The sequence below is a fragment of the Epinephelus lanceolatus genome, chromosome 19, assembly GCF_041903045.1.
Source record: "Epinephelus lanceolatus isolate andai-2023 chromosome 19, ASM4190304v1, whole genome shotgun sequence".
Classification (NCBI taxonomy): Eukaryota; Metazoa; Chordata; class Actinopteri; order Perciformes; family Serranidae; genus Epinephelus; species Epinephelus lanceolatus.
Window position 1 is genome coordinate 7007769 of NC_135752.1, and position 17413 is coordinate 7025181.

A 17413-nucleotide genomic window follows, 5' to 3' on the forward strand; every position below is an offset into this window, starting at 1 on the left:
AAGGTGACAATATCAGCATTTCTCCTTGAGGGGAAGTTGCGTCCGTGTGATTGGCTGATGCTGTTGGACCCAGGTGGTCTGTTCGTACTGGGATTGCCACGTGTCACTGAGACATGGTTTCCCAAAAGCACAGTCCTCTCTCGCCTTGTGAGATGTCAAGTGAGTAAAAGCTGAATGACAGCCCACTCATTCTCACGCACTCACTTCTCACGCTCACTTAAGTATTTCCATATTATGCTGCTTTATACATCTGCTCCACCACATTTTAGAGGGTAGTGCTGTAGTTTTCACTCTGTTGCATTTATTTGACAGCTATAGCTACCTTTAGGTTAAGGTTTTACATACGTAAAAGTAAAAAAACAATTGACTTTAAAAATTACTTTACAATTTTTTATTTTTGGCTTTACAAAAGGAAAAAAAAAAAAGATTTTATGAGTTGTTAGCAGTTCCACCAAAGAGAAATGTCCCGTCTAAACCTCTCAGATGGTTTGACGTCCTAAGGTAATATTGTCCAAAATCCAGGGGCAAAATTTATAAAGGTGACACAGAGGACATGTCCCCAGCACTTTTTCAAACCCCTCTACTTTTTACAGTCACTGGCCACTTTATTAGGTACACCTTGCTAGTGCCGTTTGGACCTCCTTTTGCCTTCAGAACTGCCTTAATTCTTCGTGTCATAGATTCAACAAGGTGCTGGAAACATTCCTCAGAGATTTTGGTCCATATTGACATGATAGCATCACACAATTGCTGCAGATTTGTCGAATGCACATCGATGATGAGAATCTCCTGTTCCACCATATCCCAAAGGTGCTCTATTGGACTGAGATCTGGTGACTGTGGAGGCCACTGGAGTACAGTGAACTCATTGTCATGTTCAGAAACCAATTTGAGATGATTCGAGCTTTGTGACATGGTGCGTTATCCTGCTGGAAGTAGCCATCAGAAGATGGGTACACTGTGGTCATAAAGGGATGGACACGGTCAGCAACAATACTCAGGTAGGCTGTGACGTTTAAACGAAAATATTGGCATGCAACCTCGTTCTGTGGATGATAGATGACATTCAGACTTCCAACTGTGTTGGTGATGAGGAAGTACAATGAGAGGTGGACAGAGCAGTGAGTGACAACAGCCTCGCCCACATTTAAGAGTACTATCTGCAGTGGAAACACTAAACGGACCTAGGGTCTAAGTACCATGTCTGAAGGTTTACTTTTGGTTCTAAAGGTTCTATAGTTAGTGTTTGGTGAAAAAGGGGCTTCAGACACCAAGAGCTTGAGGAACTCCACAGAAAAAAAACATGATTTGATTTGGTATCAAAAACTTTTGTCATTTGGAGATTTCTGTAAGAATTGTTTTTTCAGTGATTGGATAGTGAGCACTTCTGTTCTGGAAGTTTCTGACAGTTATATTGGGGTGGCCATAGCCACTTTGGGCTCTAAGTTCTATGTACATTTGTGCTGGCTTTAAAAAGGCACCACAGCCTCTGAAAGGCAGTAACGCAGATTGTCAGCAGTCCTATGGGTCTCTCAGGGTTTTTAACAATCAAAGAATGTGATATATATTCATATATCAGTCAAAAACTTTTCTGCTCTGTCTTTTCTGAGTTCTTTTAATTTTGATACCTCAAAGTACATTTTGCTAATAATACTTCTGTACTTAAGCAGGATTTTGAATGCAGTACTTTTACAATGTTGTATTCATACTTAAGCAAAGGATCTGATTTCTTCCACCACTTCACATGCACACATGCCCAAGCATACAAACATTACATATTGCCATAGTGTGTTAAAACAGCATGTGCATCCAGTGAATAATAAGTGTTCCAGTTTCCAGATGAAATAGTGCTGTTTATTCACTGTATCTTCATTTAGCTTTTACATGATGTAGAAGTGATTTTTTTTTTTACCATGTAAAGGCTTATATTGTTAAAAAAACAGATCAGTGGTCAGAATTTTAAATTGTTGAAAACAAACAAACAAACAAACATTGTAAATATCAGGAAAGAAAAAAAAATCTAGCTTGAGAAGCATAAAGTATTGGGCTAAATGTTACAGACATTGTACAGTAAATATCTTATCACTGTGATCCTGTGCGTTTTTCCATGACTCTAGCTTTGCACCAACATGAAGGAAAGTGTTCCACCCTGGGGAGCACAGACTGACAGCAAGAGGGTCAGGGGACAAAAATGTTTCCTACTTAATGCACCATCAGGCTGTGACAACGCCTACAAAGACATTTATGAGATATTCAACTTTTGACATTTATATTAGAGCAGGGACTCTCTCAGCAAACAAAATAAATGACCATGAAGGATTTTTTGATGACAAAGGTGTCTTTTTAAAGGTTAATGCCACTCAGTTAATTGTCAGTAATGACCTGAACGTACTGTGCCCTCTATCACCATATAGACAAACTAGGGGAGAAGAGCTCTTACTTTCATGATCCCAAATGTGGAATAAAACACAGCTTCAAATATGATAAAAATAGATGACAATGACAACACAGTGGGATTTTTTCTTTTTTGTATTTTTTGTCACAAACATCACTCTAATATAAAAACAACTATAATTTGATGCTCGATGTGAGATCACAAAGTCATTGTTTAACAGCTCCAGGCTGAACGTTGGTCTTTTTATTTTATTTTTTTTTTTACCTTTTTTTCTTTTTAATCTGTGACAATATGACTGAGTGCTTACATACATAAATATTACATTCCCAATCCTATACAATGGGAAGTGCTAAAATTTTATCTATATTCAACTGATGGGACATTTGATAACATTTTCAAACGATTTAAGATTTACAGCCGGTTTTCTACAGACATCTACTTGGCTTTCTTCTTCTGCTCTTGGAAGAAGTCATTGCAGGCAACAGTCAGGGCGGCCACCAACACAACAAACTCATTGAAATCCACCTCGTTGTCTTTGTTAGAGTCCAAGTCATTCATGATTTTCTCCACCAGCATTGGATCCTTCTGAGACTGAAAAATGGAAAATAAAAACAGAATATTAGACCAACAAACAAGATGTTCTATAGCTTTTAGTCTTTTCATGGTTCTCCTGTATGTCTCTGACGTGTAAGCCGAGAGCGCTGACACTTCCCTCTTCAAGCAATTAAAAATACCTTTAAACACATAGATGTAGCTTATGATATTGGAATTATCAGTCTGTCCACATTGGATGAATAACAGCCCTGGAGTTATTTGATTGTTAATGGAGCTTCATATTGACTCAAGGCAAAAGCTGCCGTCCGTGTCCAGTGGAGAGCAGAGTGATGTTGCTGCTCAATGAGCCATGAGCTGCAGCTGATCACACCCAACATTTATTGCTTTTGCTCATTTCCTCCAGGATCCAGAAAGAAGACACGGCTTTCCTTTTACACCCCCTAACCTCTGAGGCACCACTGATCTTTACGTTGCACAACTTATTAAAGTCAACTAGTTTAAGCAAAGGTTGAAATTAAAATCCACTCCACACTGAGGGCAAAAACTCAGATGGGATTTAGGTTACTAGAAACATTTCCCCTCAATGCTGCTGCATTATTTTAATGTGGGTTTAATTTTATATTGGTCCAAAAGACTCAGAGCTACATTTGAACTTAGCTCATTGGGGCTGGGCAATTTGGAGAAAATCACATATGATATTTTTGACCAGATATATTATATTATATATATATATATTGATATTGCAACAATATTGTGGGGTTGACTATTGCTGCTTTAACAAAATACTTATACAATGAGATTTGTGATAAAATGTTGATAACCATCAGTAACGTAGATATAATTACTAAGTGGTAAATAATACAACAGCTAGAACAGTTGGTAACGGCCAATATACATGAGGCACTGATGCAAAGCGTCATGTTGGCGGAGAGGAGCAGCACTTTTTACCTGCTTAGCAGACTCAATCTTTGTGGCGTAGGGTTAGTGCCAGCTTCACTGTGTGTGTATTGAGTTTTACTAAGTGATAATGCAAATGGTTATGCAGGGTTTGAAGGTGTAACTGGTACTGAATGAATAAATGGGATCATTTTATCAACAGGATGCACTAATTTAATTGATTTATTTTAATGTGAAAAGTAAAATCATCCACAAGGTTGCTCTGCTGCTTCATACTGCCTCTGGTACAATGAGGTAATTATTTAAATCATTTTTAAACAGATTATATCTGTCTAAAAATGATCAACGTACAGTCACAAATTTGTGGGACAGAGTTGTCTCGCCTTTAAGCCGGCATCGGAGGTTGTACCTCCGAAACAACCGTTGCATAAGAGGCTCAGCTGGCAGGACCAGATCATACGCGACAACGGTGTGATAATTTGACAACATGTTACGTGTGCAACCCACTGCAGGAGATTTAGAAAGTAGCTGAATGTAGTTAGTGGCTAATTAAAAGAGGAAGAACAACAGCTGAAAATGTCCACAAATTGGGAAAACAATGAGGTCTTTACCCTCTGAGCAGAGGACAAAATCAACCACCATATAACAGGGACAGTGAATGATTGTTATTACCATGTTATTTTATTGTTATTGTTTAAAAGTGCTGCTATTATATGTCACACTGTTGTGTTACATGTTATGCCCATCACACTCCTTTTGCCTCTGCAATGCCAGCATGCTGTCTAAAATAACACATGGGGGTGGCATCATGCCGCTGTCATTTGGTCCTGTGTAAAAATGCAAAGGCGACATAAAGAGGGGACTTTGTTGTGGCCCTATAGCACAATATCAGTACAAATGGACGCACTTTGCTGTGGCAGATGAGTTCCGCCACAACCTTGTCCCATGTATTTTGGCCGTAAGTTCAGAAAATGACATCGCTTCACTGTAATACAGTCTTTCAAACCAAGAAAACGCCATGATTTGAAGATATCCAAAATCTAAGACGATATCTAGTCTCATATGATCACAGTCAATATATTTTCCAGCACTGTAGCTCGTGTGAAAAAAAATCCTGCATTTTTTATCAGTAAACAAATTCCTATGAGGAATTAAAAATTAATTATTAAAAATATTTTTTAAATTAGCGTTTACAAAGTCTGCCACAATACAATTTTAGTCTAATTGAAGTTAGGGGCTGCAATCAATATAAGACAGTTATCGGGTATTGTCTGATAGCTGATATCTGTCTCGTACCACTTTTCCACCAAAATTAGCATATCTCTTCAGGCTTGTACAGTATAACATGGAAAAACCTGTTAAAAATAGGCCATAGACCCCCTTTCCATTGCCAGTAGAGCAGAGCTGTGTACACGGCTCTGCAGCAGATGAGTAAAATAGAAAATAGGTGAGTAGAACAGTAGAAAGCTGCATGGAGGCCAGTGAAAACTTTACGACGGTTACCTCTCTTTATATGTCTCTTATTATATTCAGTCTCTCTTTCAAACTTGGTGCAGACAAATTTGGATTGATGACATCTCGCCGGTTAAGGGGCCAAAATTAACGTGTTCATGTGTGCTCTGTTTCCATCAATGCTGATTGGAGCTAGAACCAATAAATACTCATGTCTACTGCAGAGTCAGTGGGAAAGGGGCTACATTCAAATTCATTTTGCCATTTTCTACTTGGCACTAGGTCGCCATAACTGTGTAAATGTTTAGGAAGTAGGTGTGCTTGGACAGAAATGGTGCCACAAACCTGCTGGAAAATTTAAAAAAAGATCTATCTTTTTTTTTTTAGGATTTTTTTTGGCTTTCTTGCCTTTATTCGATAGAACGGTGGCAGCTAGATATTTAACATCAACTTTTAATGGTTTTCGTTAAAAGCAATGATTAAAAAATATAGAAAAATTATAAATAACAGAGTCCCAGACATGGCTGTCCTATCCTGCTGTGTGGAGTTTCAGTCTTTTTCATCTTTTTAATATTACCCTCTAACTTCTAAACTGAACACTATATATACAGTCATCTATAAAGCCTCGGTGTGGAAGTGTCTGTATTCTGTCAGAGGAAACTGAGGGTGAATGTTTGGATGGGGCTGCGTCTATACTCAGAGGTGACTACAGCCCGGGGGGATGTGATGACATCATGGGAGTGTCTATATTTGGAGGCGATATGGGCCACTGATGATGATGTGTGAGCACCTGAGGCTTCCCATCCGGATGAGGGAGGACAAGAAGTGAAAGGAAAGAAAGATTTCTGAAGGCATCAGAGGTTTGACTCTCAGGCCCCGGCCCATTTTGTTAACGTGTTGGTCTCTATCATTTGAAATCACAGGCTCGTACTCGCACTGCTATCACACTGACTCAGGGGCAGAGGCTTATCTGAAATGACCTCATCTATCTCCGTCTTCACATCCTTTATTTCACACAATGCTGTGAGTTGATGTGATGTGAGAGCCACCAGCAGTTACTCTCTGACAGCAAGAGAGCAATCAATGCGAAAACCATTTTCTTGGGTCAGGGTCAGAATGCTCTTCTTTAAACCATCTGAAAACATGCCTGTCTAATTTTACTTTTAGTGAGTCAGGCAACAGTAAATGGTAAAAAAATTCTCAGTTTGTGAATTCCTCTAATTACTATTGGTCATTATAGATCCATTGAGGTAATGGGGGAGATGTAAAGGTCACACTTTGGTGCACCAACATGTTCCCAATCAGGGCGGTTCTAGGGTGAGTGGAGATCCGCGGCTTTGTCCTGAATGAGTCAGGTATCTACGTATCTGTTAATAATGCATATATGAATAACCATTTATTATTATTAGCTCTCGCTTACTTTAACAATCATTACAATAATTTAAACAAAGTTATATTTTTTAAAACGTATAAGAAACTCGTCCAAGTTGGATATTCTGACTGAACTGTCATTTTATTCCACTTTAGTGAGATACTTCAGGCTGCGTTTCTTATGGAAAAATAAATTCAACAGGAAAAATCAACATAATCTAAAAAGGATTTTAAAAAGTAAAAAAGTCATAATTTCATGGCAAACATAACAAAATGCTTCACCTTTCTTTAAACAAATATTACAGCCACTCTGTATTTGATGGCCTGACTGTCAGGACATAAAGCCCTAAAGTCCACAGGAAAGTCTTCCTGAAGACAGTGGCAGATCTTTCAATTGGTGATGTCAGCAGCCAGCTAGGGTGCCATACAGAGGGCTAACCCTAACCTTTATCCTAACCTAAGGGTGCAGAATGTGCAAGGTCTGGCACTGTCTGCGGGTGCTCCACTGGCAGGGGCTGAGCTAAAAGACTACAGCAGGGAGGAAGGAGGGACCCTGTTTTCTGCTCCTTCTGCTTGTTGCTCTGACAATTTTCTTTAAAACACATTGGTTCCTGCTGAGGAACCAATCTGAAAATTCTGCTTCATGATGTAAAATTTTCTATTTGGATAGTCAACAAACTAAACCAACAGCAGTGCAATTTTAACGTTGAAATATGTACTTTACCGTGAGGAAGTCAGTGAGCTCACTGTTGAGGAGTTCTTTTAACTCGCCCTTGTTGAGCTTGTATTTGTCTCCGTCGTTTCCAGAGTAGTTGTAGAAAACTGTTATCAGCGCATCCATTGCACCCTCGAGCTGGCTTGGCATTCTGCTGGAAGGATGAGAGCTCTTGCAGCTTCCTGACAATGGAAATGTTTCATGATTTACATACTCAATGAATTAAAACTAAGAGTAAGAAAAAGAATCTTGTCGCTGGGTGAAGTGTTCTTACCTGGTTAGAGTTAGAATCCCAAATGTGATGAGAGAAGCTGCAACACAGCTTGTTTATTAGGAAATGAGGGGACGCTAAGTGAGCCTTCCTCTATTTTTGTGACGATAATTAATTCCACAGGTGAGATGCCCATGGTAACTGTCTTTCTTTCCAGGTTTTAATCAAGGCTCTTAAGTGGAAAACAAAACATGTACCTGTGTAACCCTGGAGCCCCCAGGGGAGTTCATCAGATCCTGGGCCATGCGTGGATCTTTACATGTGTCTGCATCATGCACCATCCCTGAAGTGACTCCAGCACTCTACAATACTTCACAAACGATGATGGGTTAAGACCTGTTACATTCATTTTTAAGGAAACAATCTAATAGTTTAATGTGTTCCTAACAATGCTAAAGGAACATTTGTTGGATTTATATCTGTCTTTTAATGAGTAATGCCCTGTGTTGCTATGGCCCTGATGTCTTCTTCAGCAAAAGTTAATGGGAATGAGCACAAGGGAAATATTATGTGAAATAAATGTCACATCACGGACGCTGTGCTTCCAGTTTTGTTGTGCTCAAAGACAGAACACGGGCAGCTATGGGAAAGGGGGTTAGCAGTCATTTACTATCTGGAAGGTCGGTGGTTCGATCCCTGAGCCCTAGTCTACATGTTGAAGTATCGTTGATAATGAATCCCTAACTGTTCCTGATGGCTTATCTAATGAGTAGGTGGCACCATGTATGGTAACCCCAGGCACCAGTGTATGAATGTGTGCACATGTCAACCTGCACACTTTTTCCAACCAACCAACTGACAGAGTGAGCTATAAAGCTGCTGGTCACAACTAATCTCACTATATAATGACGAAAACTCTGTCTGTGTGTGTGTCTGTTCCACATTTTTCTCCTCACTGACTTGGTCAATCCATGTGAAATTTGGCACAGTGGTAGAGGGTCATGGGAGGATGCGATTGAAGCAATATTACATCAATTGGCCAAAGGGAGGGCTATAGCAACTGACTGAAATTGCAAACTTTGAATGGGCATATCTCATGCCCCGTATGTCATAGAGACATGAAACTTTGCACAGAGATGCCTCTCCTCACAAGGAACAAATTTGCCTCAAAACCCCCTAACTTCCGGTTATATAGATTTTCCGCCATTTTGAATTTTTTGAAAAACACTTAAAATCGATCTCTTCCTAGGAAGTTTGACCGATCTGCGTGAAACTCGGTGAATATAATCTAGGGACCAATATCTAAAGTTCCCTCTTGGCAAAAGTTGGAAAACTTACTAAAACTGAGCTTCTATAATGCAATGAATATTGCGGAGGGCGTGGCTCATCACATAAAGGTGTATAACATCTCAAGGGTTTCACCGATCACCACGCAACTTTGTAGGCATATGACCACATATAATCTGAGGGGACCCCTCCATTATTGATCCCATCAAACAAAATGGGGGTGCTAGAGAGCTAATTTCTTATCTAGGCCTAACCGCCATATCGATTTTTAAACTTGGCAGATATGTAGAACAGGACGGCTCAAGGTGACTGGAGAAATTTAACTCTAATTGGCAACTGGGTGGCGCTATCCACCTTATTTTTCACGGAAACACGGAGGCAAAACAGAACGCAGCCAGCTTCCGTTTTTTTGTATGACACTTCCGGTCCAGCACTCTTACCACTGTGTAAATGGGAATAGCCTTGTTGTTTACCTTGCTGAATTTAGCTATATATATGTATATATCACATTTTTCACGTCACTGTATCACCGTTTAGACTAATCTGATGTTTGTAAAGTCTATAAACACAATGACTGAACAAACATTAGTATTTTCTCTGTGTGTAATTAATAACATGGTTATCGTAGATTAGCTGGGCTAACCATTAGCTGTTAGCCGTTAGCCGTGTCTGTAATAACTCACTAAACTCACAAAGTGGCCCGTGAAAAAAATATTTTTTCCAGTGAATGTCTTAGTTACGACATGATTGAGCTAATTGGAGTAGTTTCATGTCGTATCCGACAACGGGAGGCTTTTAACGGATGACGATCCTGATGTTAGCTTTGCTGCTAGTGTTAACGTTAGCTGTCCCTGTCAGCTGCAGCCACTGATGCTTTCTAGACATCGTGATTTCCCAAAACTGAATAAATACCACACATAGCAACACAAAACTGCTTTGCTAGCTCAATCATGTTGTAACGGCTGGATGGTTGATGCGTATATGCTGATTCAGGTACTATCAGAGTCGATCCGCGCATCACTATGGCTTAATGATCAACTCAGTCAATTAAAACAACCCGTCCTGTGTTAGGAGTGTATGTCGCTGACAGAGAGAAAGAAAGAAAAGGGAAAAAAAGATAGAAAAGCAGCGTATACCTCACATATTTATTTCTCACAGTTGCGCACACGTTTGGCTGGCATGCAGAAGCACCGTCTGTGTGTCGAGGGTGCGAGCTGCAGCTTCAGCTGCTCAGGTAGAGAGGCTGTGTAGCCCGGTGTGTTTTTTTCACTGATTCGGTTCTGCAGGTTCTCTGCTGGTACACTGGAGATGGGGATCAAGCAGTTTGTCGCACTCGGGATAGATGCTTTTTTGGTTCATAGTTTATGATTGACGTGCGATTTATTTGCGTTTAGAGGGAATAAATTTCTGTTATAACGGAAACGTGGGCACAGTTAACTAACTAACTAACTAACTGATTGACTAACATAAACAAAAGAAAATTGAAAAAAAATTAGCTTGCACCATTAGCTCCGGTAAGGGAAAGCATGAGGGAAAGCAGCTGACCGGAAGTCACACACAAAAAAATGGAAGTTGATCACTATTTACTTCCGTGTTTGAAAATAAGGTGGATAACAACAGAAAAATGCTTAAAAATGGCTAAAATGGGACCGATCGCTGTGGCTCCCCCTGTGGCCGAATGTTTGTTTTTTTTTCTAATTGTTGGTATGACTAAGTCATGGTATGGTATGCTGTACATAATCAGGGAAACTGTCAGTGTGTCATTCTGTCAGTCAGTCATTCTGTCTGTCCCACGTTTTTCTACTCACTGACGTGATCAATCTATGTGAAACTGCACATAGGCATTGAGGATTGGCATAGGTAGAAGGTGACAAAGCTACCAATGGGTATGGACTAGTAAAATAATATAATCAGGACAGGAATTTTTGAAATCTTATTGAGCCAAGTTACTAACATGTGAGAGGTGATTGCCAAGGAACTTTAGGATGGTAGCCTACATGTGAAGATTTTAAAGGACCAATAAGCAAAATTCATAATTTCTAGATTGAAGGAATTAAAAAATTGCTATGTGAAGAACTAGAGGTGTAATTTCATCTGGAGTTAGCCTCCGCTAGCTTCCCAGCTAACGTTAGCCCTGGCTCTCCGTTTGGATCCAACCGGAGCACCGAGCCCTGGTTTGTTATTCAGGTTAATGTGGGAAGAAGCAGCGGGTATATCGGGCAGCTGAGTGAAGTGGAGCCTGCGGAAGAAACACTGGGACCATCTGGATGTAATAGTCTGTGGAGATGCTGCAGCTGCACAGACGAGGCGAGTGGGGTGGGGTGTGGAGAGCAGAGGTAGAGGGAGGTGTGGCTCATGACACACTTTGTTTTGGTCTACAGGCAGTGCACAACAACAAACCTAGCGGTGAAACAATTTCGCTTTTTGCCCCTTTAACCCTATGGGCCCTAGGCGTTTTTGGGGTATTTTTACTGCCTTTACTTTTAAGCTCATATCACAGTCATTATAAAGGCTAGATATACATGCTATATCTTGTTTTTTTCAGGTCAATCAGGGCTAACCAGATTTGCCATCATTTCATGTCCTTCTATGTGCCTGTATTTTATATTAATTTTTATATCAATGAAAAAAACAAATCTGTGTGACTAAATTCTTACATTTCTACATGTATCTCACCATAGCAAGTTGGAAGAAGACATATTCTGCCATATATGAAGAGGGGAGACTCTCTGGAATCTGGCAATATAAGAACCATGATGCTGGGACATTCTGTCACTTCACAGCTGTCCAAAACATGTGGTTTGTGCCAGGCAGAAAATGATTGCCAGTATTTTTTCATTATTGCAAGAAATTCCATTGACTCATTCACAAGTCAAAAATGTGTTTTATCTGAAAGAAACATGCAATATTTACATCTAAGATAATAGAAAAATAGTCAACCAAGTGCAATGATGTCCTCCAAGATAATATTTGCCACTTTGTTTGCAGTAAACAAAGTTTGTTGTTGTTTTTCAGTTTCAGTTATATATTGAGGGGGCATTTTGGGCATTGGGGGGGCACATGTCCCCCTCAATGTATATGGTGACTACAGACCCTGTCAGCATGCATAATTAGGCTTCAGTTGTCTGGGTGCGCAAAGGTGAAGTGGCTGGTCTTGTCATACAAAGTTTGATGGAGTGTCAACTGGACAATATGGAGATATTTGCATCTTGAAAGCTGGACTACAAATGTGGATAGACAGGGAGAAACACACACAAGCCTAAGACGTGGTAAGATAAGATATTCCTCACTATATGAAGTGACTGATAACAAGATCTGTATAATGGATTGTAAAGAAATTCATCAGGTTTTTATTTTTAGACAATCAATCTGTATTTATAGCATGATGGGATGACAGTACAATGATGTGTGTGGTATCACTGGAAAGCTCTGCTCCTGCGCTTTCGTGTGATATGCGTGGCATTTCTGTACGAGCCTGCATTCGCGAGAAATCCATCCAACAGTAATGTGTGTGCAGAGCTGTATGAAAGCTCTGTTATTCATGATTTTAGTGTAACTTTATCATTTTTTTTCGCTATGAAAACATTGGACTACCGACAAGTGGTCTTGGTCTTGTCGGAAAGCTACAATTTTGCTGTTTCACGTGATATGCGTGGCTTCTCACTATGACACACAGTCGCAGAGAAAATCAATAGAGAAGAACAGGTGCGAATTTGGACGCACAATGCCTCATTCGGGCCCATAGGGTTAAGTTTAAACAGTTTCTGCGTCTTAAGATTCCTCAAATTTAATACAGAAGCTGTGGCATTTCCAGAAACAACTCATTTACTTCTCTCAACATCAGTCTGGTCGTAACTAGGGGTGCAGGGTAGCCCTCGGTGCCTTGATGTTTTTAAAAATGTGGCATAAGTGACCCTCTGGATGCCCCTATGATGGATAAAACAGATTACCCAGGGCCCTGATGGGAGGGGGCCCTCAAAAAGCCTGATTTTTTTTATTTCTAAATAGTACCTTAGCAAAAATAATATTTGTTGAATTAAACAGTTGAAAGGCTTAACTAGGTACAAACAAACATAGTGGAAGCTCTTTGAGGCCCCTCTCTCCTTTTAAAGGTGCAAAATGGTTTAATCCATCCAAGCATATTGGAGATTCATCTTTAAACACAGCTAGAGCTGAGTGAGTGACTTATTCTGCTGAAGCACCAATGTACACTGTCATGTCTTTAAATAAGGGGTCCATAAATAAGGGAAATCAGGGTTCAAGAAAAAAGAGAAATGAAGAAAGAAAGGAAGGGAGGAAAGGGAAAGAAATCAAACTGACATTCTAACAAAAAATCAAAAGGTGGCTGAGACAGAAGTGGATCAAGAGAGGAGAGGAAGGGGGGCATTAAGACTGCTTACGCATAAGGCTAGAATTTTTTGCTACGCCCCTGCCCACATGCTAGAAATCTTTCTGCATGCTGTTGCCCTTTTGTCTACAGGTGTGAAAGCACCCTAAATTTACTGATGAGTGTGTTTCTGATTTGTTAACATGTTTCTATCCCATGCAACATCTGCCTTCACTTCATATCAGCAAAGATAATCAAACTTGTTTTTTCTTTTTCTCACCTTGCAACTCAAAATCTCCACGTTCTCATTGCAGGCTTTATTTTTAGCAACAGTAGCTTTTACCCTTCATCATTTTGTGTCCGATGGTCGCTCACACACATGATTGTCTCTCCTCTGTCACTGTGTCATAACTGACAGAGGAGAATAACACTCCATTCAGCCCTCCGCCCCCAAAGACAACACCTGAGGGAGGTCAGCTGTCAGGTGTGCCTGCAACTTTCTCTTCCACTTGCAACCACTGGCCACAGAGAAAATAAGTTTCCATTTATTAAAGGTGATGAAACAGTTTCCCCTCACAGCTGCTTATAGTAAATGTTGTGCAGGAAAGTGACCGCTAAAAGCCTTAACACAAACTGACATCACATCAAACACTTGGAAGGTTTCAAATAATTTTAATACAACATAATCCACCACAGGCACACTTATTTTAGAGCATTTAATTTAATTCCAGTGTGTATCATAAACATTAGCAAAAAATGTATAATTTACCAGAGAGGAAATCAATTATAATATTTAAAGAATTGTGTCTTATCAAATGTTAAATAATAAATTAGTTAGATTTATTTTTTTCCGTTTAAATATATAATCACAGATCAGTCTCTGGTTCAAACAAGAGACTATTACTGGAAGTTTTCATTACATTTATGTCAGTTATACATGTCGACTCTCTAACAGTATACAAAAAAACACACACTTCACTCCTCATAATAATTTCTTAGGGATAAATTGAAATATTCTGAGACAAAACTGAGAGGAGACACCTGTTTTCCATGAGGTTACGTTTGTCTTTCAGCAGGGCTTTTAAAAGGGGATAAAAAGCTCGCCTCCTATCTTCATGACAGATGATTCATCATTTTATGTCCCCTCGTGTTCCCTCAGGTCCTCTGCAGTATCTCCAAGGTCACTGTAAAGACAATAGGAGATGATGCTTTCATTCTCTTTGTGCCTGAGCTTCGAAATGTCCTGCCATGAGACAGAAAATATATTTATAATGAATGCTACTGGAGTCAGGAGTGATGAGGACTGAATGTATGAAGGTTAACTACACCATTAAACTGTTTCCTTTCTGCACTCCTGTCTTTGCATTGTAAGACACACAATTTACAGACTTTATTTTTGATGCCACAAGTGTAGTAGATGTGATTATGCTCTCATCCAAAGTCGTCGCATATTGTTGCTTTGTTAGTGGCCTTTCATGCTCCATATTACGCACAAGGTATCCTTCTGCAACTGCTGTTGATGTTCCAGAACACCGTAACCAACACCAGGATGTCAACAAAAACACAAAATGTCAACAAATGCATGTGGTTGGGTTTAGAAAACAAACATCATGGTTTGGCAAACCATTCATATGATAAGCAAACACCACGCTCCTGGGTGAAAGTCCAGGGATTGTTGGACCAACACTCCACCCCAACGCCCTAAAGGGACTTTCCAGCAGCTTATATCGCATTAAACCTCATCAGTCTCTAGTTGCTATAGTGGGTGTTGGAACACTTGGCTAACCCTCCTGCTGGGGTTACTTGTATAGTAGCATCTCTGCTCTTGTTCCAGTAGCTCCTTTCTTTCCAGGTTGCCCTGGTTCCCAAACACCTGACATGGACCTTGTGTGTGAATGAGTGAATGTGACTCGTAGTGTAAAAAGCGCTTTGAGTGGTCGGATGACTAGAAAGGCGCTATACAAATGCAGGTCCATTTACCATTTACCAACAGACAACACTTCTAACATTAGTGTTGCTATTCAATTAGTGGGATACCTGCATGTAAAGTGTTTTTCTCATGTGCTAAATCTGGCCTCAGAAAGGGCGTTAAATCTCAATGTCAATGTCATGACAAACTGAACTGTTGGCAGATTTAACGCTGTATACACCTGCAGGTGTATACAGCGTTTATGACAGGTTTTATGACGGTGTCAGTCAGTCTGTCTGCTTTGCATCACATTTTGCTGCAATAAAAATGATTTCAGATGAACAGACTGAAAAGATTATCTTCTGAGGTAAAACTGATGTTGACGAAGTTGGGTGTATCCTCCACCTCACCATCACTGCCTAGTCTTCGCAGATTCACCAGCCTCTAGCCATCAGTGTCTGGACTCCATGCTGCTCAGATGCCCCTCAATTACAAATCTCCCTCTGTGCCAAAGTCTTCCTGTCAGATCTTAATTGTCATATCATCTCTTAATCTGTGCACCTGTAATTTGTATTGAACAATTATCTTAACTATCCCACCTGTCTCTCCTGTTTGAATTGGGCTGTTGGATGGATTGCCATGAAATTGGGTGCAGACATTCATGTTCCACTCAGGAAGAAGTTTTATTGTCAAGTTTTATTGTCAAAATTAAAATTCCCATTTTTCTAAATTTTGCTAAAGACACTCCAATCAGCCACAGCTGTTCTTTGTGTTGCTAATTAGCAAATGTCAGACATAAATGTGGGATGTTGAATGTGTGGATGAGCAAGAAGTGTGTGTGTTAGCTGGTGTTGACAGCAGCAAAATATCAAACCAAAAACTGAAATGTGGAGCCCAGGAGAGAGAGAGAGAGAGAGAGAGAGAGAGAGAGAGAGAGAGAGAGAGAGAGAGATGGAGACTATGTTTACAGGCACAAAATATTCAATTTTTTGCACAAAAAGACAGTATTCCTACTGGCTGTTTAAATGACTCGTGATAAAGTATATTCCATTAATACTCCTGTTTACATGCAACAGTGCACACTCTGATTAATGTGCACTAACATGTTGTTTATCACATCAAATATGGAAAAGTGGAACGGCTGGAGCTGCGTGTGCCATTTTGCTTCTTTGTGTCAAGGGTTTTTCAAAAGTTTTCCTTTGGCGGCAGACTTGTTGGGAACAAGTGTGCAAACGCAGCCTCCCTCTTTCATTCCTTCATTCACCTTGAAAAGGTCAGGGTTGCGATATTTGTGCATATCCATAAACTGTTGATGTACAAGTCTTTAATAATGTTCAAAAGTAGGTATTTTCTCCCTCTGACCAGCAATCTGGGCTTTTCTGTTTGGCATGCATTTCTACCCCACAGTCTCGCAAACTATTGGCGAGTTGGTTTGTCATCAACATATCCATGCAGGCAGTTCTCATAAACTGTTGGCATATTTTCCCACAAAAAGTAATGCATCCTAATTTGTACATATCTTACCTAATCATGAGCTAGTTATTCATGCATAACCCACACACACACACACACACATATATATATATATATATACACATATATATATTTTTTTAAGATATTTTTGGGGACATTTTTAGCCTTTATTTGATAGGACAGACAAGTGTGAAAGGGGGAGAGAGAGAGAGGGAGTGACATGCAGCAAAGGGCCACAGGTTGGAGTCGAACCCAGGCCGCTGCGGCAACAGCCTTGTACATGGGGCGCCTGCTCTACCACTAAGCCACCAACGCCCCTAACCCACATATTTTACATAGCTGTGATCGCATGACCAATGCATAACGAGATTAAACAAGGGAGTGGACCTGAGTGGTCTTCTGCAGATGATGGTTGGGGTAGTGGATGGGTCACGAAACCATGGACTTTCCTCAGGAGACGTATGCTTGGAACTGAGTGAACTTTGAGTCATTTTAAGGTACATCCTTCCTCACCATGTTTCTTTTGCTAAATCTAACCACAGTAACTTTAATTGCCTTAAAGGGATAGTGCACCCAAAAATGAAAATTCAGACATTCAGACACATCTACTCACCCATATGCCGAGGGAGGCTCAGGTGAAGTTTTAGAGTCCTCACATCACTTGCGGAAATCCAAGGTGAGAGGGGGTAGCAAGACAACTCCACCTAATGGAGGCTTACGGCGTCCCAGATTCAAACGTCCAACAACACATAACTGAAACCACAAAATATCTCCATACTGCTCGTCTGCGTTTTTTGCGCGGTTTATGTCTCTGCTTTCTA

The 17413-nt window shown here is 40.1% G+C and overlaps 1 protein-coding gene across 1 annotated transcript; it reads right to left on the reverse strand.

The window, feature by feature from the left end:
• Positions 1 to 1858: 1858 nt before the first annotated feature.
• Positions 1859 to 7762, reverse strand: s100z (S100 calcium binding protein Z). The gene is made up of 3 exons (XM_033647331.2): positions 7660 to 7762; positions 7395 to 7567; positions 1859 to 2986 (listed from the first exon to the last, which is right to left on the reverse strand). Exons 2-3 carry the CDS (start codon positions 7533 to 7535, stop codon positions 2831 to 2833), a joined length of 297 nt encoding a protein of 98 aa, XP_033503222.1. The 5' UTR covers positions 7536 to 7567; positions 7660 to 7762; the 3' UTR covers positions 1859 to 2830.
• Positions 7763 to 17413: the final 9651 nt, after the last annotated feature.